The following is a 13,668-nucleotide window of genomic DNA, read 5'->3' on the forward strand; positions in this document are numbered from 1 at the left end:
TTATCATAGAGTCATAGAAGATTTGGGTTGGAAGAGATGGCAGGAGGTCATCTAGTCCAATGGTTTTCAAACTGTGCGTCGCCGTTAAGTCCCGTCGGTGGTGCTGCCCAGCTCAGACAGGCTAGTCCTTACTTCTTCTGACACTGCGCTGCACCCCGGAAGCAGCCAGCAGCAGGTCCGGCTCCTAGGTGGGGGGGGCCACGGTGCTCTGCGCGCTGCCCCCACCCTGAGCATCAGCCACACACTTCCATTGGCCAGTTCCTGGACAATGGGATCTGGGGGCGGTGCCTGTGGGTGAGAGCAGCGCGGAGCCCCTTGCACGCCTCCACCTAGGAGCCGGACCTGCTGCTGACTGCTTCTGGGGAGCAGCGTGGTCTGCGGTGCCAGGACAGGCAGGAAGTCTGCCTTAGCACCCCCACTGTGCTGCTGACCAGGAGCTGACCGAGGTAAGCCCGCACCCCAATCCCCTGCCCCAGCTCTGAGCCCCCACCAAACCTGGAGCCTCTTCCTGCACCTCAAACCCCTCTCTCCAGACCCACCCCAGAGCCCTCACCCACAACCCCTCATCCCCAGCTCCATTAGGTCATGGGCATCAACAATTTTCTTCATCTGGGTCACCAGAAAAAGTTTGAAAGCCACTGACAACTCCCTGCTCAAAGCAGGACCAGCACCAACTAAATCATCCCAGTCAGGGCTTTGTCAAGCCAGGCCTTAAAAACCTCTAAGGATGGAGATTCCAATTCTGGTCAGGTGTCTGCCTTTCCATAGTTAAGGCTGCAGCTAAGTTTCTGTGTGAAGCTGAATTTTACCCCTCTATAAAATGAGTGATTGTTACATAGCACTTTCTAGCTGCACTTCTCAAGTGCTTTACCAAGGTGGGTCAGAATAATTTTTCAGATGGGAAGACTGAGACAAAGGGGGAAGGTGATGTGTCCAGGAACACGCAGCAGGTCAGTTGCAGATCTAGTCTGGTACTCTGTCCCCTAGCCCACATGTATGATCAATCTACCCTCTGGGTGGGGAAGTTAAGAAGGGGATGTTACTATAACTCCTACTTTCCTGACTCCCTGGGCTTGTCAGTCTGTGACTTGTTGGAGCCTGGGGGGTGTTACATTCTAGTTTCCTTAGCTTGGGTCTTCACTGTGTTAAATGGCAGTTCACAGGCCCTGGCACAGCCACCAGGAGATGGCTCAGCTATGGGTGTTCGTGCCACCACACTGTGTAAATAGCAAATGTGTGTAATGCACCGGATTTGTTGTTGTTCTGGGCTATCCTTATTTAGGCACTGGACATTTAAAAAATGGAGTGGGAGCCCTACAGCCTGCACTGTGCCAGTCTATCACTGTCATGAGGGACCGGTCTGCAGTACAGAATCGCTCCAGCAGGACATGAATCAAGTTACTGCCAGAGGAGCAGCAGCCTGCTTTCAAATGATAGAATTGTGCAGATATTTCATTTACAAAAATAAATCAGAAAACTAAGACCCAACTGTCTGAAGCTGTCAATGCTTCCAAGCCCTGCCCAAGGTGCTGACTGCCCAGCTCCCATGAAAGGCAGTGTGCTGGCTCTGCAGAGCAGGGGACTACAAATCCCGTCAGCCCCCTTCTCACCACACGTCCCCTTACGCCTGGCCAAGTAAGGGGAAAGACCCTCAACCAGAAGTGGCCAGGCTTTGTTTAGGAGGGGGAGCTGTATGGCAGCAGGGAGCTGGAGAGAAGCCCAAGGAACTGTGGACAGCTGTGTGTGAAACAGGCTGTGACTGCCAGATGTCACAGGTGGGTGTAGGTCTGGGTGGGACGTATGTGGGAGCAGCAGTGGGTGGGCAGGGAGCCCGTGCAGAGAGGCCTCAATGAGAGACACTAACTGAGCCTGGCCTGGAAACCTGCAAGCTCCAGTTTGCTGGAGTAGAGACTGGACTGGAGAGGGCACCCTACGCTGAAAGAGCCCTGGCTCTGGACTGGCCAGGGACCCCAACAGGAACCGCTATTACGGACCTTGAACTGTAACTGCTTGAGCCTCTGTACCTAGGGTCTTTGCAGCCCTAGCAAAACTACCCCTTCACTCAGCCATGTGTCTGAGGGGTTATTGGGACCCACAGTCTGGAAGCAGGGCCTGCAAGTAAGCCAGTCTCTGGCAACCTCACAAGTGCAGCTGGCCTGTGTAGGCTGCCTGTCTGTCTACGTCACCGGATTGGTGGGAGAAGTCAGTAGACTGGCTCTTATGCCCAGCAGCAGCAGTTCAGCAGCTACTCAAAGCATTTGCCTACGGCTGCAATAGCTCCTGTGCCTGCTATTCCCAGCCCTGCTCCTGCCCTGTTCCACCCTTGGCCTCTGCCCTGCTCCTGCCTTGGCCCCAGCCTTGTCTCGCTCCAAGTACACCGGCTCTGACGCTGGGCTGCGATTCCTGACTTCAGCTCTGACCCTGGGCTGCTATTCCTCAGTACCGACTCCTGCCCTACCCATTAGGCCCTAGTCCTGCTCCCATCACTAAGCCCAACCACCCATGTTCTGGTCACTGACAGCCCAATACAAACAAGAGGAGAATTAGAGCTGAGACAGAGAGTGCAGACTCTACAAAGGCCAATATCTCTCTGACAGAGCTAGCCGGCGTCCTACAGACCATGCCAGCCTAGGGTGCTGGCCTGCATGTGCAGAATGCAGTCCTTCAAGCTCAAGCCACACTGCCTTCAGCTCTGGCCCCTCTTCTCCATGAGTCTAAGCTCCCCCATCTGACAAATTCAATGGCCATCACAACAAATTTCGTGGGTTCCTAAATCAATGTTGGCTCCTATTTCTGATACGCTCAGAGATGGGGGTTGGACTAGATGGCTTTGAGCAGGGGGTTGGACTAGATGACCTCTGAGGTCTCTTCCAACCCTAATCTTCTATGATTCTATGATTCTATGTACCCCACTGACCAACCTTGAGTGGGACAGATTATCAGGCTGCTTCCTGAGGAGGCCCAGCTTTGCATCTCCATTCCTGGAGCCATTCTGGGACAATGTGAGGACTTCATTCAAGCTATGGTGGTGATCTTCAAGTGTGCAGCTCAAGCTGCACTTCAGGTGTTAGCAGGAATGCCAGACGGCTGCTAGAGTGCCAATGCTTGGCAGCAGACTTTGAGTGGAATGAGGCTGACCAGAGTTATCATTTCCAGCCTGGCCTAAAATGACACTATTAAAGATGACCTGGCATGGGTGGGATCACTGACCCACCTGGATGGGTTAGTCGACCTATGCATCAAGATCAACAGACTGTCTGACCGAATGCTGCCAAGAAAATATTTAGTCCTTCCAGCATCCACCAGCCCTGCCTTACCAGTCCTTTCTCCAATGCCCAAACCCATGCAAGTTGATCAGGTCCAGCCCTGTCTCTCCAGCATGGAGAACAACTGAGTTCCATAAAGCCACAGTGGAATTCTTGGGATATATCATTTTGCACGCGGGACACACCATGGACCTGTGTCAGATGGCAGCACTATCCAACTGGGCCGTGCCTAAGGAGGTAGCAGGATGCAGCAATTCCTGGGTTCGCCAGTTTCTACAGGCAATTTATTAAAGGATTCTCTAGCCTGGCAGCATGGTTAATGGTTTGCCCTGGTTTGCCTGGTCCACAGAGGCTCAGTTGGCCTTTGATCGACAGAAGTTTACCACAGCGCTCATCCTGATTCACCCAGATCCCATTAAACCATTTCCAATCGAGGTCCACACCTCAAACTTTGCCAAACTCAATATGCCCCCTACCCCTACTCCACCCTTGTGCCTTTTATTCTCAGAAGCTAACCCTGGCAGAAAAAAGCGATGATAGTCTGGACAAGGAGCTACTGGCTATCAAGGCAACTTTTGAGGAGTGACACGACCCCCTAGAATCATAGAATAACAGGGTTGGAAGGGACCTCAGGAGACCATCTAGTCCAACCCCCTGCTCAAAGCAGGACCAATCCCCAATTTTTGCCCCAGATCCCTAAATGGCCCCCTCAAAGATCAAACTGACAACCCTGGGTTTAGCAGGCCAATGCTCAAACCACTGAGCTGTCCCTCGACCCTCTTGACCTTATAGAAGAAGCCTGATTTCCCATCCAAGTCCTGGAGTACCTACAGACTGCTAGATGCCTTAACCAATGCCAATCAATTCTTTGTCTGTGCTCGTGTGCCCACCTGTAGCAGCTTCTCAGATGAACAGAAGTCATTCAACCCCTTCCTGGTTCTGCCAGCCTGGCCCATATTCACAGGTAATGATATTTTGTCCCAAACTAAAGAGTAAAAGAAAAGTCAGAATGTCCATATTGTCCACAGACTCCCAGCCCCTTGAAAGCCATGCAGCCCCGAGAGCTGCCTGTAACAAGGTTGTCAGGATACTGCACGAGATAGGCCCTCAGGAACCCTGGGCTGCTATGATGTCACTGCTGCTATTCTGATATAAATATAATTGCCACTTGAGAAGTCGGGGAGTTCTTCTAGTGGCTCCCCCCTGATTCCTTGTGTGCCCCTTGCTAATGTAAACCGGGTTCCCAGTGGTGATCCTCAGACCTGTGGAGCCTGACCTGCTGTTTGGCTCTGCATCTCTGCAGGAGGACATTAAGAATTTTGTGACAATGCTTCTATGCAGCCACAGTGACAATCAAATCACTAATCTAGCTCCAGTTATTGGTTGGGTAATGCTTTAGCTGAGAACCAGGGGAGCTGCTAGGCCAGGGGTGGCCAACCTGAGCCTGAGAATGAGCCAGAATCTACCAATGTACATTTCCAAAGAGCCACCATTAGCTCCACTCCCCGCTCCCAGCGCCTCCTGATCAGCTGTTCCGTGGCATGCAGGAGGCTCTGCAGGGGGAGGGGGGAGGAGCAAGGGCACGGCAGGCTGAGGGGAGGGGTGGGAAGGGGTGGAGTGGGGGCAGGGGCTGTGGCGGAGCCAGGGGTTGAGCATTGAGGACCCCCCAGCACACTGGAAAGTTGGCGCCTGTCGCTCCAGCCCCGGAGTCGGGGCCTAGACAAGGAGCCACCTAGTAACTTCTGAAGAGCCACATGTGGCTCCGGAGCCCCAGATTGGCCACCCCTGTGCTCGGCCAACTCTACCTTTGAATGTAACGAACTCAGGTCTGATTCCTGGATTACAATAGAAACTAGAAAGCCAGGACTTCACAAGAAAAATGCTGCTATATAGTGACAGGGAAGTACCATGGAAGCAACCAAATCCTAGCTGGTTACTGCAAAATACCAACTAATTCTAGGAGCCAGTTGCTGCCTATTGTCTTGGTCCTTAAGCATACAAAGAAAGGCAGATAAAAATTTGAAGAAAGATGCTAATGAAACACCTGGTGCCTCAGACAATGTCTAGAAGTGGGAGACAGAGGCTGCTCCAGTTTTCTGCCTCAAAGTGCAGAGGAGGAACAGTTACTAATCTAAACACTATCATCCTCCCACTCCTAGTCTAGTCCAGGGTGGGGAAGTGGACCACAAAGGCAGGACCTCTCAGTCCTGCTTCTCTAATATGAGGGTCACAATGAACATCTAACTGTCTAGGTAAAGAAAGGGTTAAATCTTTGTTTTCTCTGTAGCTTAGGTTTAAAAGAGGCAGGGCTGGGAGTCTGCATGGGGAAATGTGTGTAAGGGGAGGAGAGTTTGCTTCTGCTTGGCTCTTTCTCCATCCCCCGCCACTGAAAGTCTTGACCTTTTTAAAGGCTCAGTCTGAACCCTGCTCCCTGGCGTCACATGATTGTCTCACTGCTGCGGTGCTTGTGGGTGTTCACGGGGTAGATCAGGTGGTAGGGCTTCGCATTCTCCTCAATCACAGACTTCCCGAGCTCGCTGTCCTGTGCATCCAGCTCATGCCGAGACAGGTGCTCCACAATCCCAGCTCCCAGGGAGTCCCCCAGCACATTGGTGGTGGTTCTCAGACGGTCCCTGGAAAGCAGCAGAGAAGAGTGACCATGAAAAACAGGATGAGTCTTTCAGGGAAATCTCATCACTTTTTGGTACCAGAGCTAGCTGAAAACTGTCAGAATTTCAACAGAAAAAGGGACACATTTTCCACAAACATTTTCAGGGAAATGTTCCCCATTTTTCAAGCAGCTCTAGTGCCTGGTGCTTTAGACAAAGGGTCAAAATGAAATTTGTGCTGAAAATCTTCCTAAGGCAGATCTAGGCAGCTACGGAATGGCCCCCCCGACTTGGGACACCTGAAGTTCGGTTTGACTCAGAGAAGTGATTTTAAAATGAGTCCTTCTTATTCAACTGATCTACTCCCGCCACTCACTTCCGCCCGGCACTTCCCTGGAATGTCAGCAGGACCAGTACGGCTCCACCGGTTTCAAAGGGATTGCTCTCAGTTTACAACTGGTGTGAGAGGGAAATCAGACTCTGTGCATCGCTCTCAGTTCTGCTGCCTTTAGGGTCTCAAATAACTTGTGACTGGTTTTCATCTGGCAGAGCCAGCTGGGCTGAGATAGAGTGAACTGCAGCCTGGCATTGACAGAACTTCCCATCACTTCACACTTGTGCAGTCCTGCTCCAAGCACCGGGGCCGCACAGCTCTCCTGGAGGGGTAATTTGGCCTGCAGAACCTTTTCTACTGGTGATGGTGGAACAGAGCCTGTCCCACAGGGCCCAGAGCTGGCAGCTGGCTTTGGATTCGGACTCACTGAAAGACAAACAAGGACACTTCCCCACCCCACCAAGCTGTCTCTGAGCAGAACTGTGCTTTAAAATGAGCCTGAACAAAACCAACCAACCAAACTGCCCCCACCAAGAGTTTGACATAATATGATTAAAAATCATTTCCCACCAAATTGCTCCGGTTTCTTTGCCAGTAGCTGTTATGTCATCGTTCTACTTATTTATACACACACAAAAAGGTAATTGTGAAATAATTAAGGTGGCCACACACAAAACACACCTGACACAAAACCATGGAGTGAGGAGTGAAGCCACTGACTGGTACACTCCCTCTACACCCACTGGCACGCATGGGACTGTCACATCTACCCCAGAACCTTAACGCTGCCCTCAGGGATGGCAGCCACCTACCCCACGAGCACTATTGCCAATAGGACCTGTTTCTTCACTGTTTCACCTTGAGCTCCTACTCTTCCAGTTCGGTTGACTGTGGGAGGCACATCTAGGCAGAAGTCATTTGTCCTTGAACTTGCTCTGCTTACTTGTAATTCTTATGACCCCACACAAACCCCCTTCTTGGCCTCTGTGTTGGTGACAATCAGATTGTCCCTGCTGATGCTGGTGTGTACTCTACGAGTGGGGTGGGCTAGGTGCCCCCACATTATGTAGGATGCATGCCTATCACAGTACCAGTTCAGGAATGAAAGGGATGAAAACTGATTCTTGACAAGCAGGGGCCCAGATGGTGGATCGAGCCTGTGTCATGTTCTGACTTGACTACACCTCGCTATAGAGATGACACTATATGTTACATATGTTGCAAAATGTGGGGGTAGGAGGCTGGAATCCCTCTGGGTTAAGGCTGCGCCACGTGGCATACGGTAATTGCGGTAATGAAAAGGTGTGTGTCTGTGGGTGGAGTAGAGGGCATGTACTGCTAGGTGCTTTAACTTTTCATTTCCTTGCCTTTGTGGTTTGTCAGGTAACTTGCATGTGTGGCAGCTGGAACTGGTTCCCAGCAGAGGGTTTCGTGCATGAATTGCCTCGGTTTTGGAATGTTTAAGCACTTGCACGACGTGAGTGGGCCGAGCGTTGTGCGAGGGCAGGGGCTCAGAGGGGACAGGGAGGGTCCTGGGCCTGTGCACGTAGGAGGGGGTGGAGCTTTGCTGGGGGATTACCCCCGAACTGTGCAAACACAGCTCTGAGGGCCTGCTACAGTCACCCTAGCACCAGCCTACACCCTGCCTTGCTCTAACGCGACCCTGTGAAACAGAAAACGCTTAAGCACCAGTTAACTGAGTGAGTTACGAAAGGGCCCAAGGAAAGGAACAGAAGCAGCTGCTGCAGCATGACCTCTGGCCATGAGGGGGTGCTCAGGAGGCAGCTGATCCCTTATACGGTGCAAGCATTTAAACATAACAGCCAACATCATTTCATCATCTCCCTATTTTCCTTCGCCTTCCTCAGCCAACTCCAGGCCTGAGACCCTTCGCCAGCCTCCATCCCCTGCTCTGTGTTGCAGGGGTGCACTTTCTGGCACTCACCCGTAGCCATTTGCCTGCAGCCCTGGTCAATTTTCTTCTTACCAACGTAATCCTAGACTTGGGAGCTGCTCTTTCAGTCTATTCCTGTGTTAATTTTTAATGCCCATAGTTAGCGTGACCCGCTTCAGTCTGCATCACAACGAACGCAGAATACACAAATATTGCTGCTGTCTGCCAGGGCCACACTCCAGCCCCGGTGGAACCGTCCCAAAAGTGGTGGGGCAGGAGCCCCGCTCCTTCCATTGCCCCACCCCCAGCCATGCCGGAACCCAGAGCGGGCTGGGAGCCGCAGACCCTCCAACTGCCCGGTGTGAGGGGGCTGAGAGCAACCCCCGGTGCAGGTGGAGGGTTTGTGGCTCCCCACAGTTGCCTGCATGGCTATTACTCTGACCTGGCTCCGGCCAGGGGCTAGGGCCTCAGAGCCGCAGCCCGGCCATTGTAAGAGCCGTGTGGCCAGGCAGCAATGAGGAGCCTCCACCCGCCCTGGGCGCGGGGCCCAGGAGCGGGGACATGGGCTGGGGGCTTCTCTTGGTTCCCCCACCCCAATCAGGTGGCGGGTCAGTGGCATGGCACCCCCCGCTGCCCAGGCTCCCCAGCCGGGCTCCAGCTGCCAGCCTGGTCAGAGGGTGGGGCTTTGGGGGGAAGAAGAGGAGCAGGGTTGGAGGTGGGGGCAGGGCTAATCTGTCCACTTTCAAAAAGTGGGAGGATCATGGCCCCCTGGCCCTCCCTATTCTGGCGCCGATGCCACACTCCTGCCCCCAGGGAGCCCTGTGCCTCCTTGAGACACAATCCCTTCCCAAGCTCCCTGGGTGCAGTACTGCCCCAATGCAGGCCTGCACCTTTTGGGGACAAGCTGGCCCTGAAGGTCTAGGAAAAGTCTTTAGGACTTGGCCAGTTAGAGCAAACGGAGCCTACTCTGCTCAGTGACCCAGCTGCTCTGAACATGGTCACTTGTGCCTGGAGTCTCTGGGATATGTGCTGAGGAGCCCTGGCTGGACCCCACATGTAAAGGAGTAGGCTGCAAGCCTAGTGATACAAGGTGGTCCTAGAGCCTTCACTGTGCTGTTTGGACCAGGCACTGAGCACAGCAAACTCCTGCACATAGCAGGAAGGACCTGGCTCTGCAGCTGGAGCAGAGCTCGCCATTGTGCAGGGCACTTACAGAAACCAGTCCACCGCAATGATGAGGGTGATGTCCTCAGTTGGCAGCCCCACCGATGTCAGCACAATCATCATGGTCACCAGGCCTGCCTGGGGGATGCCCGCCGCTCCAATGCTGGCTGCAGTGGCAGTGATGCTGGGGAGGACAGGAAAGCACAGTGATCAGCAGGAGAAAGAAAGGTGTGGGCCATGCCCTGCAAAGGGGCAGGTCTTCATTCAATCAGTGTACACTTCTGCTCCCACTGAAGCCACCAAGATCTTTGCCTTTGGCATCAGTGGAGCAGGTTCAAGCCCCAAATTTGGTTCCACACTTATTTTTATTTTATTCTATTTTTTAATTGCATGAAAAAAAAAACTATATTAAAACGTTAAATCTGCAAAGTCACACACTACAAAGGTAGGAAATGGCAGATCTCTGGTGGCCTGTGCAACCCTAGCGCTGCCACCTTGTGTCTAGGCATTATGATACATTTCTTAATTCTATAACCATACACTATGTTTCCACAGGACTGCACCTCATTCAGCACAAAGGACGGACAGTGCTCAGTGAAGGAGGCAGCTTGTTCAGTATTCCTCAGTCAGTTTGTAGCCCCTGCCTTATTTACTGCCACCATCCAAACCCTGCACTGCATGTGTGATGTGGAGTCTGTTACTACTTCTATGGGGAAAAAATATATAATACTAGAGGGTTCTTCACCTTAGTGGGCAAAAGTAGAAAAAAATCCAATGGCTGGAAGTTTCAGTTAGACAAACTCAAACTGGAAATAAGGAACAATTTTTAATATTGAGAGTAATTTACCATGGGAACAACTTACCAAGGAACATAGTGGATTCTGTTACTTGCAGTCTTTAAATCAAAATTGGATGTCTTTCTAAAGGATCTGCTCTCGTTAACCCAGAAGCTATGGCCAGAGTTATGGAGGAGGTCAGAACTGATGGTCAAAACGGACCCCTCTGGCCTTATGTCTATGAATCTATAAGATTAAAGAGCTCTTTGCGATCAGAAATCTTCTCACCGGGTAGGAACGTACAGACCGTGATCAAGTCACCTCTTACCCTTCTCTTCAATAAGCTAAATATATTGAGCTTCTTTCGGCTGTCACTGCAAGGCAGGTTCTCCAGACCTTGAACCATTCTTGTAGCTCTGCTCTGAACCCTCTACAATTTTTCGACATCCTTTTTCAGGCATGGAGGCCAGAACTGGACACAGTGTCCAGGAAAGGTCTCATCAAGAACATAAGAACAACCATACTGGGTCAGATCAAAGGTCCATCTAGCCCAGTATCCTGTCTTCCAACAGTGGCCAATGCCAGGTGCCCCAGATGGAATGAACTGAACAGAACAGGTAATCATCAAGTGATCCATCCCCTATCGCCCATTCCCAGTCTTTGGTAACCAGAGGCTAGGGACACCACCCCTGCACATCCTGGCTAGTAGCCATTGATAGACCTATCCTTCATGAATTTATCTAGCTCTTTTTAGAACCCTGTTATAGCTTTGGCCTTCACAACGTCCTCTGGCAAAGAGTTCCACAGGTTGACTGTGCGTTGTGTGAAGAAATGCTTCCTTTGGTTTGTTTTAAACCGCTGACCCAGGCACACACAGCTCGGGCTAAGGAGCTGTTTAATTGCAGTGTAGACTTCTGGACCTGGGTTGGAGCACAGGGTCTAGGACCCTGCAGCCACGCAGCAGTCTGGAGTCAGCTGGCACAGGCCAGCCCAGGCTGTCTAACTGCAGTGTAAACATACCCTTAGAAGGAAACTTTCCCAGATAATAGGGATGCAGATATCACAGCTTGTTTGGATGTATAAATGGGAACATGGGGTAGGAATAGGGAGATGGTAATATCTCTGCCTACAATACTGATGAATGAGGATAATCAGTGAGACAGTAATACCAGGGTACAAAATATATTGGAAGGACAGAACAGGTCATGCTGGTGGGGGAGTGGCACTATATGTGAAAGAAAGCATCAAATCAAATAAAGTAAAAATTTTAAACGAACCAAATTGTACCATAGAATCTCTATGGATAGCAATCCATACTTGAATAATAAGAAAAAAGCAGTAGGGACATATTACTGACCACCTGACCGGGATGGTGATAGTGACTGTGAAATGCTCAGGGAGATTAGAGAGGATATAAATTCAAAAAAACTCAATAATAATGGAGGATTTCAACTATCCCCATATTGACAGTCACCTCAGGACAGGATGCCGAGATAAAGTTTCTTGACACCTTAAATGACTGCTTCTTGGAGCAGCTAGTCCTGGAACCCACAAGAGGAGAGGCAATTCTTCGTTTAGTCCAAAATGGAGCACAGGATCTGGTCCAAGAGATGAATATAGCTGGACTGCTTGGTAATAGTGACCATAATATAACTGAATTTAACATCCCTGTGGCAGGGAAAACACCACGGCAGCCCAGCATGGTAGCATTTAATTTCAGAAAGGGGAACTACATGAAAATTAGGAAGTTCGTTAAACAGAAATTAAAAGGTACAGCACCAAAAGTAAAATCCCGGCAAGCTGCATGGAAACTTTTTAAAGACACTGTAACAGAGGCTCAACTCAAATGTATACCCCAAATTAAAAAACATAGTAAGAGAATCAAAAAAAGAGCCACCGTGGCTAAACAACAAAGTAAGAGAAGCAGTGAGAGGCAAAAAGGCATCCTTTAAAAAGTGGAAGTTAAATCCTAGTGACGAAAATAGAAAGGAGCATAAAGGCTGGCAAGCAAAGTGTAAAAATATAATTAGGAAGGCCAAAAAAGAATTTGAAGAACAGTTAGCCAAAGACTCAAAAACTAATAGCAAATTTTTTTTAAGTCCATCAGAAGCAGGAAGCCTGCTAAACAACCAGTGGGGCCCCTGGACGAACAAGATGCTAAAGGAGCACTCAAGGATGATAAGGCCATTTCAGAGAAACTGGCATCCCTAGTCTCTGTTTGCCAGAAGCTGGGAATGGGCGACAGAGGATGGATTACTTGATGATTGCCTGTTCTGTTCATTCCCTCTGGGGCACCTGGCACAGGCCGCTGTCATAAGACAGGAGACTGGGCTAGATGGACCGTTGGTCTGACCCGATGTGGCCGTTCGTATGTTCTATGGCAGAGGTAGGAAACCTTTTTTCTACCACGGACCACTGACCCACAGAAAACAATCAGTCGCGGGTCACATAATAGTAAAAAGCAAGGGTCTGATCCAAAGCCCCCATCCACGCCCCTTTCACCTCCGTGCCAGAGTCCTGTGGCCCCCACACCACCCCATGGCCACCGGCCCCAAACCCTGCCCCAGGCTAGCCTCCCAGCCCCAGAGGGGTGCCGGGAGGGCAGATGGCGTGGGCCCCAGCCCTGCCCAGGCCTGGAGCGCCTGGAAGTCAGGCAGCGCACCGGCCTGCCTAGACCCAGAGTGCCAGGAGGGCAGACGGGCAGCCCTCCGAGCCCTGGCTGGAGCACAGGGGGACTGGAGGAGCTGCACGCTGCACGGCGGTGAACAGGCGGGGAGGGGGCCTGGGCAGGGTGGAGTGTGGTCCACGCCTGGCTGTTTGGGGAGGCACAGCCTTCCCCAGCCTATGGGATACGCGGGTTGGATGAAATTAAGCAACGGGCCGAATCCGGCCCACAGGCCATAGGTTCCCCACTCCTGTTCTATGGCATGGGGAAGCCACAGGTGTCTAATGGCAGTGTAGACATACCTGAAAGGGTCTCAACTTTTAAGGCAGGCCCTGAAGGGAAGCAGTTTCATAGATTCACAGATACTAAGGTCAGAAGAGACCACTATGATCATCCAGTCCAACCTCCTGCACAATGCAGGCCACAGAATCTCACCCACCCACTCCTGCAATAAACCTCTCAACTATGTCTGAGCTATCGAAGTCCTCAAATTGTGGTTTAAAGATTTCAAAGAGCAGAGAATCCTCTTCCAGCAAGTGACCCGTGCCCCATGCTACAGAGGAAGGTGAAAAACCTCCAGGGCCTCTTCCAATCTGCCCTGGAGGAAAATTCCTTCCCGACACCAAATATGGCTATCAGCTAAACCCTGAGCATATGGGCAAGATTCACCAGCCAGATACCCAGGAAAGAATTTTCTATAGTAACTCAGATCCCATCCCATCTAACATCCCAGTTTCCCTGGCTTTGGGTTATGATTCCAGGGTGAGAAATGGCTCAGAAGGGACTTATGGACAGAGACTGGTCAGCAGCTGGAAAGATGTGTGATTATATAAACATGCAGCCTGTAGAGGGGCTGGAGCGATGACCTTTGGTGCGGAGTTCAAACTCCACAAAGTGCAGGACTGCTCAGGTCCTGGTGCTATTTCATCCCTTTCTACAGACAAGAGCCACAGCACAATC

At 51.2% G+C, this 13,668-nt stretch overlaps 1 protein-coding gene across 1 annotated transcript in view; it reads right to left on the reverse strand.

The window, feature by feature from the left end:
• Positions 1–4,934: 4,934 nt before the first annotated feature.
• The window catches only part of LOC102939129 (excitatory amino acid transporter 1), a 136,999-nt gene continuing 128,265 nt past the window's right edge, over positions 4,935–13,668 (reverse strand). Inside the window, exons 9-10 of the mRNA XM_007059627.3 lie at positions 9,317–9,451; positions 4,935–5,899 (exon numbers count right to left, since the gene is read on the reverse strand). Coding sequence (XP_007059689.1) covers positions 5,704–5,899; positions 9,317–9,451 — 331 coding nt within the window. The 3' untranslated portion in view covers positions 4,935–5,703. The remainder of the gene's footprint in view (positions 5,900–9,316; positions 9,452–13,668) is intronic.

This window comes from Chelonia mydas, chromosome 25, assembly GCF_015237465.2.
Source record: "Chelonia mydas isolate rCheMyd1 chromosome 25, rCheMyd1.pri.v2, whole genome shotgun sequence".
In the NCBI taxonomy this organism is placed as follows: Eukaryota; Metazoa; Chordata; order Testudines; family Cheloniidae; genus Chelonia; species Chelonia mydas.